At 39.0% G+C, this 19802-nt stretch overlaps 1 protein-coding gene across 2 annotated transcripts in view; it reads left to right on the top strand.

Moving 5' to 3' along the window:
- LOC122561632 (troponin I, slow skeletal muscle-like) overlaps positions 1-19802 on the top strand; it is a 39813-nt gene that overhangs the window by 9724 nt on the left and 10287 nt on the right. For both annotated transcript variants that reach the window (XM_043713568.1, XM_043713569.1), the window contains 2 exons: positions 8703-8747; positions 14017-14148. In XM_043713568.1, coding sequence (XP_043569503.1) covers positions 8703-8747; positions 14017-14148 — 177 coding nt within the window. The remainder of the gene's footprint in view (positions 1-8702; positions 8748-14016; positions 14149-19802) is intronic.

Below are 19802 nucleotides of genomic sequence, written 5' to 3'. Positions count from 1 at the left end.
ATCCAAAGATGGTTACATTTTAAAACCCTTTAATCTGAAATAGTTAGTACTCTACAACACACATACACAATACATTGACAATAATCATGCAAACATGCACTACTTTTATTTTCAGTCTGCTTTACTCCGGCCACTGATTGCCTCAGTTTCTCATTCACGTCTCGACAATGCTTCGGCAATCACATTTTCTTGACTTGCCACAATTTTCAAATTGAATGGGTGTAACAAGCTCCATCTAAACAGTCTGGCATTTTTGTCCTTAAATTTCTTCACAAACTTCAATGGGTTATGATCAGTGCATATGATTGTCTTAGATATGTTACTGGTAATATAAATATTGAAATGCTGTAACACCAACACCAAGCCAAAAGTCTCCTTCTCAACTGTTGAATATTTCTGATGAATGTTCAATTTTGCTGGAGAAATACCTTATGGGTCTTTTTACCTTCTCGTCATCTTCCTGCAAGAGCACAGCACTGACACCCACATCACTTGCATTGATAGCCACCTTGAATGGCTTTGCGTAATTAGGTGTGGCTAATACTAGATCAGTGATTAACAGCATGCAGGCTGTAAAATGCCTTCTGACAGTCCACTGAAACTTCTTGCCATTCTTTAGCAATTCAGTGAGTGGAGCAGCTACACTGCTAAAATTTGGAGTGAATTTTTGATAAAATCCACTCCATCTCAGGAACTGTAGTACTGCTCTTTTTGTCGATGGTATTATAACTTTGTCTTTGCAGCCCGTGGGGCCATTTGTCCATGTCCAATAACATGCCTTATGAAGGTGACTTGGACTTTGGTAAATTCACTTTTAGCGAGGTTTATCACCAAGTTAGAGACAAAGAAAACTGCAGATGCTGGAATCCAAAATAGATAGGCAGGAGACTGGAAGAACACAGCAAGCCAGGAAGCATCAGGTGGTGGAAAAAAAAAATCAACGTTTCAGTTGTAACCCTGGGTAACACCTGAAATGTCAACTTCTCCACCTCCTGATGGTATCTGGCTTGTTGGTTTATCACCAATCTTAGTTTCCGAAGTCGTTCAAACAAGTCTGATAAATGTTATAAATGTTCACTCTGTGCACGTGACTAAAAATCACCATGTAATCTATATGTACGACAGAGATGGGTAATTTGGCAGTGACCTTATTGGTTGGTCTCAAATATGGCTGGCGCATTTTTCATACCAAATGGTATGACTTTAAAATGACACAGTCCATTCGGCGGTACAAAAGCCACCTCTTCATCAGGTGATTGTGGAACAGGAAGAGGCAGCGCTTCAAAAGCTAGTGCTTTCAAATGAACCTGTTGGACTATGACCTGATGATGTGTGATTTTTACCTTTGTCCACATTCTCAACAGTTTTCCCAAACAAAATTAGATATGCAACAGTCTTTGTAACTGCATTGACTTTGTGATAGTTCACATACAACCATTGGGTACCACCTGGTTTTGGCACGATTACGATGGGAGAGCTCCAGTCACTGCAACTCACTTCGATTGTGTCACCTTGGAGCTTGCATTCAATCTCCTTTTGAACCTGTGCCAACTTTAGAAGGTTATGCCTGTAAGGATGTTGCTTAATTGGAGCAGCATCTCCTATATCTACATCATGCATAATTAACTTTGTACTTCCAAGTTTATTTCCACATATCTCCCCATGTGATAGTAATAACTCTTACAAAAAGATTAAAATCTTTTGATTTTCCACTGGAAGGTAACCCAATAATTTATCCCAATTTAATTTGAGGAATGTCCAATTCAGAATCCTCTGAAATTGGTTCTTCCTTCTGTTGTAACCAATAACAATCTCTTTTGACTTTCCTTCCCTGTCAAAATACCTTTTAAGCAAATTCTCATGACACACCCTGTGAGATTTCTTTCTGGCTGGAGGTCTTATCAAATAGTTCACCTTACTCCATTCCCTTTCAATTTGTTAAGGTCTACTAAATCTTGCTTTTAAAAAGGTGCATGAACACCTTATCCCTGATAGCAAAATTACAAGTTTTTGATTTCTTATCTGCTTCCTGTTTCATTGTATGCGGTGATACTTTTACATGCTGTCTTGCGAACTCCCCTGCTCTATTTAATTGTTCCTGAAAATTTGATAGTCCAAATATGTAATCTCTGAATTCTGACTTACCAATTTCTCAATCAACTTTTAAACAGTCCTCTCACTTCATGCCCAAAATGTAATTCAAATGGACTGAATTTGGTTGATTAATTTGGTCCATCTCTGAACACGAAAAGCACAAACGGAATTCCCTTATCCCAATTACCTGGATAGTCTTGACTATAAGCCCTGATGTCTGATGCCACCTGTCTAGTGCTCGCTGTGACTCTGGATGGTATCCTGTAGGTTTGAATTGTTTTATTCCTAAACTGTCCATAACATCCTTGAATAACTTCAAAGTTTGACCCTTGAGCTGATTGTATCTCTGTGGATAGTCCGTATCTAGAGATAATTGAGTAATTCCTCGACAATCCTTTTAGCTGTGATATTGCGTAATGGAACGGCCTCTGGAAATCGAGTGAACACATTATCATTGTTAACAAATACTGATTCCTACTTCCTGTTTTAGGTAGGGGCTCTACATAATCAATTAAGACACTTATAAAAGGTTCTTCAAATGCAGGAATTGCTACTAAAGGTCCAGGTTTTATTACTGCCTGTGGTTTTCTGATTATCTGACATGTATGACATCTGGAAAAATTCAACCATATCCTTGTACAGTCCAGGAGTGTAAAAAATATTTTTGTATTTTAGCTTGAGTTTTTCCTCACTCCTAAATGATCCCCTAGGGGTAACTCATGTGCCACTTGCAACACTTCCTTTTGATAACCCACTGGCAATACAACTTGATGAACTTCTGCCCATTTCTCATCTGTCTGGATACGTGGCAGTCTCCATTTCCTCATTAAGACAATTTTTAAGATAACATTCAAGGATATATTCGGCTTTTATTTCTGCATGTGCCTTGTGATACAATTCCTTTAAAATTTTAATCTTTCTGCTGTAACTCAGTTAATTTATCTAAGCTGAAGATGAATACTTTGTCATCTATCTGCTCTTGGTTTATGTCAACCATCTGATGAAACAGGATCTCTGCTAATTCCACTTCAACCTTAACTGTACTCTGATCTCTCCTGCTTCAATAGTGACTTTGTGACCACGTTTCCACAGTCAGGAAAAATCCCAGGATGTATCCTGTAATAGTTCAGTTGTCTGAGTTTCCACAGGCTTTTCAACTACAGTAGGTAGCGCTCCTATGGTGAACCAGGTATATCATTAGCAAGGAAAAATTGTATTCCTGGAGTGGAGTGTTGTCCACTCTTCATTGGACATTTTACATAATACAGCACTTTCTTGGCTCATTGTGAATTTCCATTACTTGTACTTTTTCTTCAAAAGTACATATCTCATCTTTCAACACCACAGATTGAGGGGATCCTGCATCTTTTAATATTGTAATCTCTATCTGCTGCTCCTGACCGAAGTTAATAAACTTTACCTTCAAGGCTTAAGATGATCAGGCACTTCCTCCTTAACCAATCTCCGACCAGCTTATGCTCTCTGGTGCAGCTTTTTAGCCTCCACTGTGCTTTCCATTACCACTCCAATGACATTCATTGGCTTATCCTGTTTTCCTACATCTGACTTTCCAGTACTTTTCCTAACCCACCAACGCTGAGATTTCATTGACCTACTTTATTGCAGTGAAAACTCACTGGAGCTTTTCAACTTCTCTTTCCCCTTCAAGGGTTTCCTTTTCACTCTGATAAGTTATCCTTATGATCTTCACCAAGATCTACCTTTCCGTTCCCACTTGTGAATCTTTTTTCCTCAATTTCTATCCTTCATGGATTGAAATTGATTTTGGAAGCCAACCTTTGATTTATGGCCCAACTCAATCATCAGCCATTTCAGCTACTAACCTTGCTGTTTTAACTCTGCTCTTCCATATTGGTTCTCAATACTTCAGGGAGTGAATTTTTGAATCCCAAAATTGTCTAAGAGTATCATAGGTTTGCTCTATTTTTAATACCTTTATCCACCTATCAAAATTACTTCATTTGATCTTTTCAGACTTAATGTAGATTTGACTAGGGTCCCTTCTTAGATTCCTAATGGATTGTCTGCAGGCTTTTCACCCAAGATGCCTCCTCTGATAGTGGTGTGAATACCTCCCAAGCCATATCAACAAGTTTTGTTTGGATCAACAAGTTTTGTTTGGACCAACAAAACCAACATGGTCACTGGCCACCACATTTGTTTAGCCACCTCTTCAAATTAGATGAAAAAGGCTTCCACATCCTTCTCATCAAATTTAGGCAATACTTGAATATATTTAAACTGTTTCTCATGAGGCCTTTGGCTATATGGGTTGGTTCATCCTCACTAAGCTTATCTTCAGCCTTCAACTCCATCCTTTTCAGCTGACTTTCCTGTCTAAGTGCAAATTTCTGAAATTCAAACACTTTTCTGTTTTTAACCTTAATTCAAGTTGTTAAATTTCTGTTACCCTACTCTTGTCTTTTGCATCTGACTCAAACTGCTTCATTTCCAATTGAATTTTAACCATCTCTAAAGATTTGTGGTGGTGTTTCCAGCAACTTTAAATACTGAGCTATTGCTGTAATTATCTCTCCTTTCTTTATGGAAGGAGGCAGCTCCAACCCCAGCTTGTTTACTAATTCCAACAACTTGGCTTTATTCATCCTTTGCAAAACCCCCAAAGTCACTTCTTCCACACCCAGAAAACTCTTGGTGACTGAAAGAGCATTGCAATCACAAGCATTGTTTAAACCAACCAATTTCAACACCAAGAATAAAATACAGTAACACCTACCATTTGTTGCCTTCAAGTCCAACAACCCTAATCCCATTTTGAAACTAGAGAACAAATCCCACAAAGAGACATCAATCTGTTATAGATCAGGCCAGACCCCCTCAAAACATTTCAAGAAAGTAGCCCAGACCCTAACTGTGCCAGTCATTTTAAAGCAGGTGGGTAACTCAAATTCCATGAGGGATACAGTTGGTCAAACATTTGTTTAAAACAAAACAGGATTTATTTAAAATGTTACCCAAAGAAACACAAAAACAAACAGAATACTGAATAACTTAATATCCAAAGACCCAAATCATCCCAAATTAATGCTGTTCCAAATACTTGCAACAATCCCCATATACACCTCTTGGCACAAAAGGTAAAAATCAAACACAGCGTCTTACAGGAGAGAGAGAGAAGGAGTAGCCTGGCCCTGCTTCTTTGAGTCCAGTAGCTTTTTAAACTGCGTGACTGCTTTCAGCAAATAGCCAGACTGCCAAAACCAAATCAAACCAGAGAAAAGCTGAACTGGGAGAACTAGCCACTCCCCTTTCATTATACAAGTGTTTTTAAACACTTAAAAGCCTTTTGCCCGAGGTCATATCTATTAGCTATAATCAATTTGGCCCTAAAACCCATCCAAATTCAGATGTTTCAGAACATGTATTTTTTACAAGATCCTAAAAACAAACAAGCACAACATTTCCTTGTTAAAGGAACAGCATCATCACAAGAGTTTGCAATATTGTTTGTCCTGATTTGTCCCAAGAACATTGATAAATTGGACACCTTAGGAATAACTGAATAGAGCCACAATAGGGACTGGGGGTATAGGGGAGGGATGTGAACAGAGTTACAATAGAGTGATCATCCAGTAATCAGGGAGAGAGCATCTCCCAGTTCAAAGAACACAAAAAGCTTCATGCTGTCCAACCCACTCACTGGCCAACAAGAAAGCTTGCAAAATAGTTTTAACTTGTCTTCTGAGCTTTTTTTCTCAGGTGTGCTCAAGTGGGGAAGTCGATGCCTGCTTGAGCCCCTACTTAATATTATTGATTGGATGATATTATCAGGCCTTATCCTTGTATTTAAATGAGAACTCCAATTAATTTCCTGTCCACCCACTCAAAACAGTGGGTCAAACATAGGGCAGTGATAGGAACAAAACAGCAACAGTGGGGTTATTGACACCAATATTTCACTGCTCTTCCACCAGATGGGGGTTGTTAAACTCAGGGCACATCACACTGGTCAGAATTAACTACTGGATATGGAGTTATTTAGGTGATAGTTTAGAGATTTATCTTGAGTGTTAAGCTAATGAATTTCAAATGTGTTTTTTGTAACCTTTGCAATTGATGAAAGAGTGCATTGTCTGTGAAATAAATAGGTTTAAACATCAATTGATCTCTATTTCATATGTTCCTCAATCAGGAACAGGGTCAAACTTATATACTCCAAGAGCAGCCATTTGGTTGGTTACTCTGTTTGAGATTATCAACATATTCCTAATTCATTTTGACAAGACATTTCACAACAGTCCAAAGGTGTGTAGGTTAGGTGAACTGGCCAAGCTAAATTGTCCGGAGTGTTCAAGAATGTGTAGGTTAGGTGTATTAGTTAGGGGAAATGTAGAGTAATAGGGTAGGGGAATGGGTCTGGATGAGATACTCTTCAAGAGGGTTGGTGTGGCCAAATGACCTGTTTCCACACTGTAGGGATTCTATGAACATCAGAATGCCCTGAAACACTTTACTGCCAGTAAATCAGTTGTTTAAAATATCATCATCACTGTGGTGTAAACAATACAGTGGCCAATTTCAATATAGCAAGGTCCTACCAATGTAAATATGATAATGAATACATCCTGCTGCTGTATGTGCATTTGTGAAGTTGGTTGAAGGATAAACATTGGCTAGTACACCAGGGAGAAATCTACTTCTATTTTCAATGAAAAAAGTGTGAAATTTCTTCTATCCAGGCAAAAAGATATTTTGTGTCCATTGCAAAAGATGGCACCTCTGACAATTCAGCATGCCCTCATTAATTCACTGCAGCACCAGCCTGAATTGCAGGCTCAAGTTTTAGAGTAGAGTATGAACATACAACATCCTGATTCAAAGGCAAGAATGTTACCACTGAACCCTAGATGATACTAGTTGGAGAACCCATGCCTTTGAAAAGGTTTCACTCTCTATTTTCTCTGTGGTTTTGCATTGTTAGGATTTGAGTTTTTACTGTGCAGTTATTTCACAAAAGGTTGAGTGATAAATATGGATAATATTTGGATTTAATATCTCAATTTAACATTAATATTATGGATTGGATGATATTGTCAGACCTTATCCTTGCATTTAAATCAGAATTCCAGTTAATTTCCTGCTCACCCACTCAAATCTATATAAATAAGATTAAATATAGAGAAGAGCACTTCTGTCCCTTCATTCTGGATTTCATTTATTGAATCCAAAAGTGTCATCCAATCCCGTTGCATGTTTATGGAGAAATTGACTGCCACAATGGGTATGAGTAGTGCATATTAGAAAATCATATATACTCAGTCAGAGTTTACTGAATTATATTATAGAAAATTATTGGTTGTCGGTGCAAAATTTCTTTATGCAAGTAGCCACAAAGTTCTACTATAAAAATTCTCACAAAGAAATTAAACTATTGCAATTTTGATTTTGTGCCTTTGAATATATTTGAAGACGGGATAATCAAACTAACAATGGTTTTCTTTCAATGAGTACGACAGCATTTTTTCTCTAAAAATGTGTGCATTCTGAATATAATTGCATTGTGGCCCAATAATTTATAATAGATTAGAGTGGTGTTGGAAAAGCACAGCAAGTCAGGCAGCATCCAAAGAGCAGGAAAATCAACGTTTCAGGCAAAAGCCCTTGATCAGGAATACAGGCAGGGTGCTTGCAGAGTGGAGAGAAAAATGAGAGGGGGGTGTGGGTGGGGAGAAAGTAGCATAGAGTACAATAAGTGAATAGAGGTGGGGATGGAGGTGATAGGTCAGAGAAGAGGGTGGGGGAAAGTAGCAAAGAGAACAATGGGTGAATGGGGGTGGGGATGAAAATGATAGGTCAGAGAGGAGGGTGGAGTGGATAGGTGGAAAGGAAAATAGGCAGGCAGGACAGGTCATGGGGACGGTGCTGAACTGGAAGGTTGGAACTGAGGTGAGGTGGGGGAAGGAGAAATGAGGAAACTGGTGAAGTCCACATTGATGCCCTATAGTTGAAGTGTTCCAATGCAGAAGATGAGGCGTTCTTCCTCCAGACATCGGGTGATGAGGGAGCAACAGTGGAGGAGACCCAGGACCTGCACATCCTTGGCAGAGTGGGAGAGGGAGTTGAAATGTTGGGCCACGGGGCGGTGGGGTTGATAGGTGCGAGTGTCCTGGAGATGTTCACTAAAGTGCTCTGCTAGGAGGCGTCCAGTCTCCCCAATGTAGAGGAGACCGCATCAGGAGCAACGGATACAATAAATGTTATCGGTGGATGTGCAGGTAAAACTTTGATGGATGTGGAAGGCTCCTTTGGGGCCTTGGATAGAGGTGAGGGAGGAGGTGTGGGCGCAGGTTTTGCAATTCCTACGGTGGCAGGGGAAGGTGCCACGATGGAAGGGTGGGTTGTTGGGGGGCGTGGACCTGACCAGGTAGTCATGGAGGGAACGGACTTTGCGGAAAGCGGAAAGGGGTGGGGAGGGAAATATATCCCTGGTGGTGGGGTCCATTTGGAGGCGGCGGATCTGCTGTTTACAGGCCTGGCAGCTTGCCATCAGTTTTACTTTTCATTTATTTATTGAAGCTCTCTTCTTTTCGTGTGATTAAATAATTATTCATTTTGTATCATTAAAGCCAAGAAAAGCCAAAGTTCCGATTGCTCGCAGAATCCTACTTAAGGTAAGAATTTGACATGTTTGCTGCAATTCCACAATCGAAAGATATTCTATTTAACAAAGAAATAGATACCTCTACTAAGAATAATACATCTTACCATGCATCTGAATTCCTGTCATGATAGGCATTGCACCACTCAGTTAGTATTTAAATTGTAGCAATACTTAACATTGACAATAAAAATTCCAGGAGATTTGATTTCCAGTTTACTACGAGGTAACTTCAGTGTTGGTATCCATGAATTATCACTATATCATTTGATCTAACAGTAAAACAGTCACCTTGCAGGCAATGACTGAAAGCCAGGTTAGATTATTATTCCATTAATAGATAGAAGTCACAGTTATAGAGCTCACACATTTTATTTACGCATAATGAACCCAACCCTATGAATATCTTGCTATACTCTTGGTGATTATATATCCAAATATAACAATTTTGAAAATTAGTGAAAGCACACCAACAGGTTCAATGATGTTGACGTAACGTGACAACAGATGCTACCATCGGCATGAAAACATCAGTTGTTTGATACTCTGGCTGCCATTGAGGGCCCAAAATGTTATGTGTCTTACGATCTTATACTCCACAACCACCTGATGAAGGAGCAACGCTCCGAAAGCTAGTGCTTCCAAATAAACCTGTTGGGCTAACACCTGGTGTTGTGTCATTTTTTAACAATGTTTACTGTAGCTGTTTAAAGCTGAAAATGTCCATGGGGGTAGTGTACCAAATGTTGAAGAATGTTTTGCAGACATTATGGCTTCCAGAAAAAAAAACTGCTCCCAAACCTGGGTGCAGTAGTAGCCAATGCCTGGAATACACGAAACTTGGAGCAGAGAAAGAACAGTAGTCATACAGAACAGGAACAACTATTGGAAGAGGGAGATAAAGGAAAGGGAATAGACCTCTCAGTAGGAGGCCATATTTCCCTAGAGAGTTCAGAGACTGATTGTCTTGACTGAACCTTGGCAAAGAATAATGTGTCAGATGTCTACACCTCAATAAAAGTATCCTAATTGAACTCTGCCACTTGATGCTGCCACAAATGCATGATCGGGGACTTCACTTTCATGGCTGTGAAGATGACCATAGTCATTAACTTTTGCTTACAGACTCTTTTCAGATTGGTGTTGGAGATGTTTGCAAATCGTGTAGTTTATCCCATACTACTTGGAAGGTACAATTCTAGACAGGGATGAGGAAAGAAGGAAATGGGCGGTACGGTGGCTCAGTGGTTAGCACTACTGCCTCACAATGCCAGGGACCTGGGTTCGATTCTAGCCTCAGGCGACTGTCTGTGTGGAGTTTGCACATTCTCCCCATGTCTGCGTGGGTTTCCTCCGGGTGCTCTGGTTTCCTCCCACAATCCAAAGGTATGCAGGTTAGGTGGATTGACCATGCTAAGTTGCCCATAGTGTTCAGGGATGTGTAGGTTAGGTGCATTAGTCAGGGGTAAAAACAATAGGGTGAGGGAATAGGTCTGGGTGGGTTACTCTTCGAAGGGTCAGTGTGGACTTGTTGGGCCGAAGGGCCTGTTTCCACACTGTAGGGATTCTAATTCTAAGAGATCTCAGAATACTAATACACCAATCACTAAACATTCCACCACATGTCAGCAGTGTGAGAGAATATAGCAAACCAAAAGTTGATTCATTTCTATTGAGATAAAACTGAAAATATTGAAGTGATGCTAGACTTGAATCACACACCATTTGGATTGGGAGGGAGTAGAATCATTTTGATCCACTGTATTTCTCAGGATTGCCATAAGGTCCCTGTGAAACTCAGCACCATGCACCACAGGAATCATAAAATTCTCACAAAGCTGGGTTCTGGCTTCTGAGGCAGGACAAGAAAGAATTAAGTGCATTGAGTTTTCTTGGAATAAAGAGCCTTAGTCACCGACACAAACAGGTGATGGCTAACTATGGAATGTTGCATATCTTGTCAATTCCAGTCTCGAAGCCAACACATACAATAGTTCATCACCAAACACTTTCACAAAGACTGGAAATGCTATCCTTGCCCTGTTTTGAGGTGCCAGATTTCAGTAAATGTTTTCTTATTGAGTGCAGGTATCTAACCAATCATGACTGTGCTCAGGTGCAGTTTGAGATTATTTTTTCCTTTGCTGAGTATGACTTCCTGCTTAGAATCTTTCAGTTCTTCCGTTTCCTCATGTGTGAAATCTTTAAAGTTAAGCAGTTCTTCCACACATGGCACACTGCTCCTTATGGACTTTATGAACTTTAAAGACATTTTGTAAAACTTAGAATTGCAGAAACCACCAGTAGAAATCAATCAGCAAACAACCTGGAGCTAGTTGATGGTCCTCTTCAATAGCTGTTCTAAGCATGTTCAACTTTGCAAGGTTACGTAGGACATTAGCTGGAATTTTGAGCTTCAAAATAGCAATGCTGGCATAAAATCAGCATTCGATATTGACGTCACTATCTGCCTACTCTACTTACCTCTGGCAGATGGTCTTTGCATGTGCACAAATGTGATCACCAAAATGCTGTTTGGCACAAGTTACTTGAGAAGTGAATGCCATAGATGCCATTTTGAAGCCAAAACAGCACTCATCAAGTTGAAGAAACAAACTCTAAAAAACTAAAGTTTATGCTTTTATAATTCAAGCTGAATCTTTCTCAATATTCATTCATTAGTACTGGAGAAAAAGAACCATGGGTATATGAAAAGCCGAAGAAAGTATCTACAGTTAGAAGGAACAAACTTGGTGAAATGTTTTATGGGGATCCAGTGACCAAGTCAATTGAAAAAATGACCATCCTCAATTCATATAGGACTGCCCATATAAATACTGGCCAAAAGAGCAAGTCAGAGACTAGGAATCCTGCACCAAGTAATTCACCCCCTGACTCCCCAAAGCTTGTCTACTACCTACAAAGTACAAATCAGCACTGTGATGAAATATTCCTACTTGCCTGGTGAGTTCAGCCTCCAACACCACTCAAGAAGCTTGACATGATTCAAGCCAAAGTAGTTTTGAGTGGCACCATATTCACAAACATTCACTCCCTCCTTCCTCAATGCTCAGTACAGCAATGTGTAATATCCACAAGATGTACTGTAGAAATTCACCAAAGCTTTGTAGCAGCGTCCAAACCCACAATGACTACCAATTAGAAGAGCAAGAGCAGCAGATACATGAGAAAACCAACAATTTCAAATTACCTGAGCCACTCCCTATCCTGAGTTGGAAATATATCGCTGTTCCTTCACTGTCAGTGAGTCAAAATCTTAAACTCCTTTTCTAATGTGTGCTTCTTCTTACAGCACACTGACTGCAGTTGTTCAATGAGGCAGCTCACCACAATCTTCTCAAGGGTAACTAGGGATGGGCAATAAATGCTTGTGCATTTAGACAGTGGCACCCATATCCCATGAATGAATATAATATTAGAAAAAGTAGTTCATTGAATTTAAAGTAATGAAAAAACAAAGAGATATTCAGATTGTTCAAAAGACCACTGTCACATATCCTAAACCCACCTCAACAAGTTATTCCAACATGTAACAATTCACAGAGGAACACCATACTCTTCAGAGTTAATTTGAAAATACACTGCACCCCCATCCAAATCTCACCAGAAACACTAATCTTAAATTTTCCCAGTTCTTCTTCCTATCCAATTTGTTTAAATACAATTTTCTTCTTCAATACTTGTGTTAATCTGATACTGTCCTTGGCACAAGTGTTATGCTGCTATCATTATCCTGTTTCAGTTACTGTAGAAAGGCAATCTTCCTTCCAACTCCCACTGAATTAATGATGCAACTCTTCTTCCGCTCTCAATTTACATTCACTGTCCAAGTGGATTTAAAGTTAAACCCTGTGGAATCTCTTGCCATTCTGATACTGCCTGGCTATTGATGTTCACTATCAAGAAGCTTGACTTGTTCGCCCAACTCATGGACACCTTATGAAGATATACGTATTAGAAGGCTCACTGATTGACTATGAGGTCAGGACAGTTTTAATAGTCCACACTAACTGGGGAATCTGCCATGGACAGACTGATCAGCAAAATTTGTCAGACTTCAAGAGATTAGTACAAAATATACCTTTGTGGGGCCAAAACAAGCAGGAATGATATTTGAAGGCCTGATGAGGAAACATTGTGCATCACTCATCCTGAACTCTGCTCATGTTTCCATATTTCTGATGGCAGCCTTGCAGCTACCTCTTTATATACCCTTTTCTGAGAATGTAAGCAGTTGGCCAGAATTGGTATTGATACCTGTTACAATAGATCTGGCTTCTGAGGTTGACCCCTGCCTTTCCCCTGATTTCCACTGAAAGTTAAAATCTTCTTTCAAGCTTCTTCCTTCTCTCTCCTAAAAGATCCTGATTTCTATTTCATTTTTTCTTCACTTCAATATTAACCATTTCTGCTTTGCCTCCATTTCTTGTATTTTAGTGCTCCTGCCTTCCCCTTAATTTTCCCCAGAAAACTTCCTTTCACTGCTATCCAATCTGTCCTCCACTATTATCCACTGCTCCATTATTTTAATCAAACTCCTTTTTAACTACCACCCATCCCCATTCTTTTGTCTCTATTTTCTCTTCCAAGTCTCAACAATTTGTCCTTTGTTGTGCAGTCTCGTCCCTTCTTCCATTAGGATGCTTTCTGCTTTGCTCCTCTTGCCATAGATTTTTCACTCTCTTTTCCCCCTTGCTACACTTCCTAATGCCTCTCTTTACCATCCTTCACCCTTACTCCTCTTCTTGTCACTCCTCTTCATTCTGGTATTCATGCCCCTCCATCCACGCCTGCAAAATCCTAATGGTAATAGTAACATAGCTCCATTGATAATGACTAAGATGCTATCACTGGAAACTGGAGACAGAATCTCCCATTTATACACATGTAGGGTATACGCATTACCTCCCATTTAGGATGCAATGATTTTCACTCTTCATGGTAAATATGTTAAAGTTCATCATTTGAAAGTAATTGGATCTGCTGCAACATTGGCTGAGTTGGTGACTTTCATTTATCAGCATTGTATTTATGACCCTGTTCAATTTATGATAGATTTTGCATACAAATATTAATGCTTCTCAAAGTAGTTTTAATGGCTAACATGCAAATTACTGTCCAGTGGTAAATCAAGCCAATAATTTTAAGAAATCAAGTTACCTAAAGAGAAAACCCTTTTAAAATTGGTAGTTAAAATGTATTTGCCAATCTTTGGGACCGCTGAATCTTTCTCAACATATTCCATTGTATTTTATGTGTAGAGATTGATGCTTGCAAGTGCATGCAAGCAACTGGAAAAAGAAAAGAGCGAGCGAGATACTGAGAAAAGTCGTATGCTTAACGAGTGTGTGCCACAATTTAACACGTCAAGTCTTTCAATTCAGGAACTTCAGGTAAACTAGATTGGTTGGAATTAATAACAACGTAAAAATGTTGAATAAAATTGAAATCTTCAGTAGTCAGTCAGTTTCTCTGCAATGATTTAAGATTAAGCAGCTTGAAAGTAGTGTGCGTATCAGAAATTAGTGAATACAGAAACTTTAATTGTTTTTTCACCAGTACAGTTAATTTAACACCAGCCCAATTTCTGCAGCTATTATCATTGGATATTAGAAGTATCAACTTTAAACTAGATCAATGTATTGTCTTGATCACAGCTATTATTATTGAAAAAGTTTGATCCTGGTCTGAAATCTGGCTTGACAGATAATTTTTTTAAATTGATTTCCATGAGCACAGATATTATAGATTTAATTTTCAGCAGTTTATCTCACAAAATAAATGATGATAAAAACAAAATAAGCAAAAATATTATGTAAAATTCGCAGTTAAATCTTTCAAAACATTTGGCAAGAATATAATCCAATTAAGGCTGAAACACTTGTGTAGATCCCAAAAGCACTCCTTTACAGGTTCAAAAACGCTCCTTCAAATATTCCCAAAACATCTGCACAGTACTCACACCAGGGAAAATTTCTTTCTCTATCACTCTATCAGCTTAATTTAACTGTGACTTCCAACTCCCAGTTTAGAGAATCTGCATGCACTTGAGCTTAATTTTTTTCGGTTTCAAAGAACCCCATCAGGATTTATCCAAACACTTCTGATCTGAAACTTTTATTGAATCCTTATATAAAGTAATTTTTTTTAAAAAAGAAAGTCTAATTATCTTTTATCTTTCTTCGGAGCAACTGTTTTACGAACCCTGCAGAACTGCCCAACGTGAAACTAAAATCAAATGCTTTCTCTCCAAGCTGTTGGTGTTGCTAATTCTAAAAAAGTCTAGAATCTTCCACCAGAAAACATACTGTACCACACTGTGTACTTTATTCACACATAAACTCTTCTAATATAAACAATAATCCATTAGTTCTTGGGGGCTATCTCTCTCAAACTACTTTAAAAGAAGTCACCATGGCTGCAGAACTCTTTATAAGCTAATAATTAAACCACTCAGACACACAGAAAGCCCATATGTCTCTAGTTTAAATTCAAAAATATATATCCTGAGGGATAGAATCATCAACTCAATTTCTACTATTCTCCCCAGATTGTGTACCGTATCTGGATAGCCATTGATGTGCAGGAAAATTGACTTAATGATAACAACAGGATTAGTAAAACCTTGTGAAATATTTGTTTGTATCCCCATTGCATTTATTGGGTCGTGGAAGGAGGTAGCCCTCTCCAATCTGTCACCAACTTGTACAGTATCAGTATTAGTATTCAAAGAGGAAACATAAACTGCCTTTCCGACCACACCTACCTAGAATTTGGTATGAAGATCTTTTCCATCAGAGGACGTCAGGTTCTCTGTTCACACAGAACTTGCTGCACAGGTTGAAAATTAACTTCTAGCATCTACATACCTGATTGATTTTATAATGGATTGATCCATAAGATCTTCAGTTTCCTCAGCTGAAGAATGACATCTTCTAATCTCTGAGCAGCACTGTTTTCCTCTTCATGTTCCACTCACATTTGCCAAATACTCTGATATACTTACCTCTGTCTCATTTGCCTAATGGACCCCTACATCACCTGGCGATTGTTTTTGATTTGTAACTTTAGAGGGAGATAGTGATGAAGTGATGGCAGCTTCCTCAGCTTTTGCTTCCTCAGGTGCATCGAGAAGAAGCAAATGGGATAGTTTACAATGGTTGTGAAGGAGAAGGACTCATATGTTATGTTCAATAGAAATACTATGAAGATATTAAGATCTAGATTGCAGATATCTATATTCTACCTTATACATTCAAAGCAGAAAGCAAACAAAACTGCATGAGGAATTTGCAATTGGTATCTACACTTTTATTTTTCCTTCCTCAATTCCCATCCCAGAATCACCAAAGAGACCTTGGAGTGCAGGTTCATAGCTCCTTGAAAGTGGAATCGCAGGTAGATAGGATAGTGAAGGTGTTTGGTACACTTTCCTTTATTGGTCAGAGTACTGAGTACAGGAGTTGGGAGGTCATGTTGCAGCTGTACAGGACATTGTTTAGGCCACTGTTGGAATATTGTGTGCAATTCTGGTCTCCTTCCTATCGGGAAGATGTTGTGAAACTTGAAAGGGTTCAGAAAAGATTTACAAAGATGTTGCCAGGGTTGAAGGATTTGAGCTACAGGGAGAGGCTGAACAGGCTGGGGCTATTTTCCCTGGAGCATCGGATGCTGAGGGGTGACCTTATAGAGGTGGTGGAGGCTGGTACAATTGCAACATTTAAGAGGCATTTGGATGGGTATATGAATAGGAAGGGTTTGGAGGGATATGGGCCGGTTGCTGGCAGGTGGGACTAGATTGGGTTGGGATATCTGGTCGGCATGGACGGGTTGGACCGAAGGGTCTGTTTCCATGCTGTACATCTTTATGACTCTATATAGGGTTAAAGGATAAAGCTCAGGGCAGTTACCAGCTACTTGTCCTGGCTTTTAAGGAATGACTTTTGTTCTGATCCTAGATGGTGGTAGTACTGGACAAGTCAGATCACAGCACCCCAACCTAGTTTGATGGATCATATTCACACATGGTTGCTGATGTTGCTTAACAACAGAACATATGAAAGAGTAAAATGAAAGTTATATCTAGATATAAGACAGTTGGAAACATACTAACACAAACAGAAAAATGAAATTTTAACCTATTTCCTAACATTTGAAAGTTGAAGTTGCCATAGCCCTACCAAGCCATACACTGTATCCCCAACACTATAGTTCGATAGATATTCAAGTCCAGAGAACTATCACTCCAATCTCAACTCTTTAATTATTAAACTGACTGTTCCCAAAGAATGCTGAGACAATTCTGCAGTGTTTTTCAGAGTCTGCTGACATGAGCCTTTTACAACTCTGATGGCCTAAATGCTATGACTTCAAGCAATTTGAAAACTTTGTCCAAGCTCTCCCAGTGTTGACACTCCACTTTGGTTAATGTGACTGACTCCTTTGATCTAAGACCTGATTCTACTGCTAGGAGAAAACTGCTCTCTCTCCTGAAATGAAGTCACGATTTTTCTGATCTAAAGTCAAAAGCTAACTTAACAGCCTACTGGTCTGTTTGTAAAACTCAGCACATTAGTAATTCTATCCATTAACATCACAAGTGTCCCATCAAACATGTGACTGAACTTACATGCCTTCTTGGAAATGATATATTTAGGTCACTGTTCAAAATTACTTACTGAACTTCTAAAAACGAACTTCACAGAAACTTCGATGTGATTTTATTTTAAAATCCAAATCTGAAATAATAATATATTTTGTGCACTACATAGCTTTCATCTTAATTCTCTCTGAAAAAGAATTTGAGGGTGACTGAGATGTAATTAATCCCTGATATCAGTATGAAGATTAGAATGGGTGTGATAGGTGCCATATTTTTGGTGGAAGGGAAGGACACAGAAATGAGTGAAAGAAAACCTACAAGTAAAAACAGGGGCTATATACTTTACTGGCATGGATGTTGAGAGGACATAGCGTTGAGGGAACCAAAACACGTTAACATGAGTTCTTGGAAGGTGAAAATGTCTCCTCTTACTTTGCCAGAACAAATGATGTCATTAGCTTTGAACAGCATTACATGCAGTCATCAAGATGGCAGGGGATGTCCTGGCTATTTCCTGTCACTGCTACTGTTCTGTTTTCCTTGTAGGATGATTTTGCAGAATTTCTCCCTCCTCCTGCTGGCTGACTTAAGGAGAAACACTTCCATTTAAAGTCATGCTTCCTGCAGACTAAACCAACATAGGACCTATTGAAAATCCAAAATATCAAACAACTTTTATTTTTCTGCAGATGAGTCAAACTGAACTTGAAATGTTAATTCTATTTCCCTCTCCACAGATGCTGTTGAGTTTCTCCAGCATTTTCTGTGTTTATTTATGATTTCAAGCATCCAGTGTTTTGCTTTTAATTTTTATTGATAACTTGAGAAACAATGTTTATTTGACAACTTATTTGCATTAAAGAAAACTCTCTATATTCAGCATTTGAAGTGGTCCCTTCCAGTAATTACTGGATTGCCTTGGGATGAGGTTTTCTTAGCAAACTATCAGTATGACTCAGAATTTCTAGCCAGACATTCTGTGCAAGAAATTCCATTTTTGTAAAACATTAAAATAAATAGCAACTGTAACAACAATGCTACAGATCATCAATGCTTGTGGAGAATTTGGGTCATGATGTACAGGAAGACTGTGTGGTAGTAATTCTTCGCTTTCAATTTACAGGAATAACTTGGACATGGTCCCAAGAGAAACTAAATTGAAATTTGATAACAATACCAAATTAAGAGTTATAGAAAACTATGAAAACATATACAAGAGATTGGGAGAACACTGACAAATTAATAAAGGAAACATACACAGTTCAATACAAAAATGCTGACGGCACACTGCTGGGAAAAAGAACAATAAAGAAATAGTTGTCTAAATGTTAAGTTTTAAAAATGGTGGAAAAGTCTTAGGTTTTAGAAACACAAATATTTAACGGTGAGAATGCACACAGAAAAAGGCCTAAAGAAGCATATGGTATATTGAGTTTTATGCAGAGTCCATTGAATTTGAACTTGCACAAGTCACAAATGATTATACAACTGGAGTACTGCATTAAGGTTTTTGAGATCCCATTATTTTAAGAAGCATATTAAAACAATGGAAGGGTACAAACCTTTGCTGGACTAAGAACAGAAATGGGAAATTATGGATCAAAGAGTGGCAGATGGAGTTTAATTTAGATAAATGTGTGGTGTAACATTTCAGGGAGGAACTCATACATTAAGTACCTTAGGAGTAGTGCCGAACAAAGAGGCCTTGGCGTGCAAGTGTATATTTCCTTGAAAGTGGAGTCAGAGGTAGACAGGGTGGTTAAGAAGGTGTTTGGCAAGCTTGCCTTCATTGGTTAGTATAGGAGTTGGAACATTATGTTGCAGATATACAGGACATTGGTGAGGGTACATTTAAAATGCTGCCTACAATTCTGGTCAAGTCTCTACAGGAACGATGTTGTTAAACTTAGGAGGGTACAGAAAAGATTTACAAGAGTGTTGCCAGGGGTTTGAGCTATAGGGAGAGGCTGAATATAGAACATAAAACATAGAACAATACAGCACAGAACAGGCCCTTCGGCCCACGATGTTGTGCCGAACATTTGTCCTAGCTTAAGCACCCATCCATGTACCTATCCAATTGCCGCTTAAAGGTCACCAAAGATTCTGACTCTACCACTCCCACAGGCAGCGCATTCCATGCCCCCACCACTCTCAGGGTAAAGAACCCACCCCTGACATCTCCCCTACACCTTCCACCCTTCACCTTAAATTTATGTCCCCTTGTAACACTCTGTTGTACCCGGGGAAAAAAGTTTCTGACTGTCTACTCTATCTATTCCTCTGATCATCTTATAAACCTCTACCAAGTCACCCCTCATCCTTCGCCGTTCCAACGAGAAAAAGCCTAGCACTCTCAACATATCCTCGTTCGACCTATTCTCCATTCGAGGCAACATCCTGGTAAATCTTCTCTGCACCCTCTCCAAAGCTTCCACATCCTTC

This window comes from Chiloscyllium plagiosum, chromosome 23 (assembly GCF_004010195.1).
Source record: "Chiloscyllium plagiosum isolate BGI_BamShark_2017 chromosome 23, ASM401019v2, whole genome shotgun sequence".
Classification (NCBI taxonomy): Eukaryota; Metazoa; Chordata; class Chondrichthyes; order Orectolobiformes; family Hemiscylliidae; genus Chiloscyllium; species Chiloscyllium plagiosum.
Note: the sequence above shows the minus strand (reverse complement) of the source record. Positions and strands in the feature narration are given on the sequence as shown.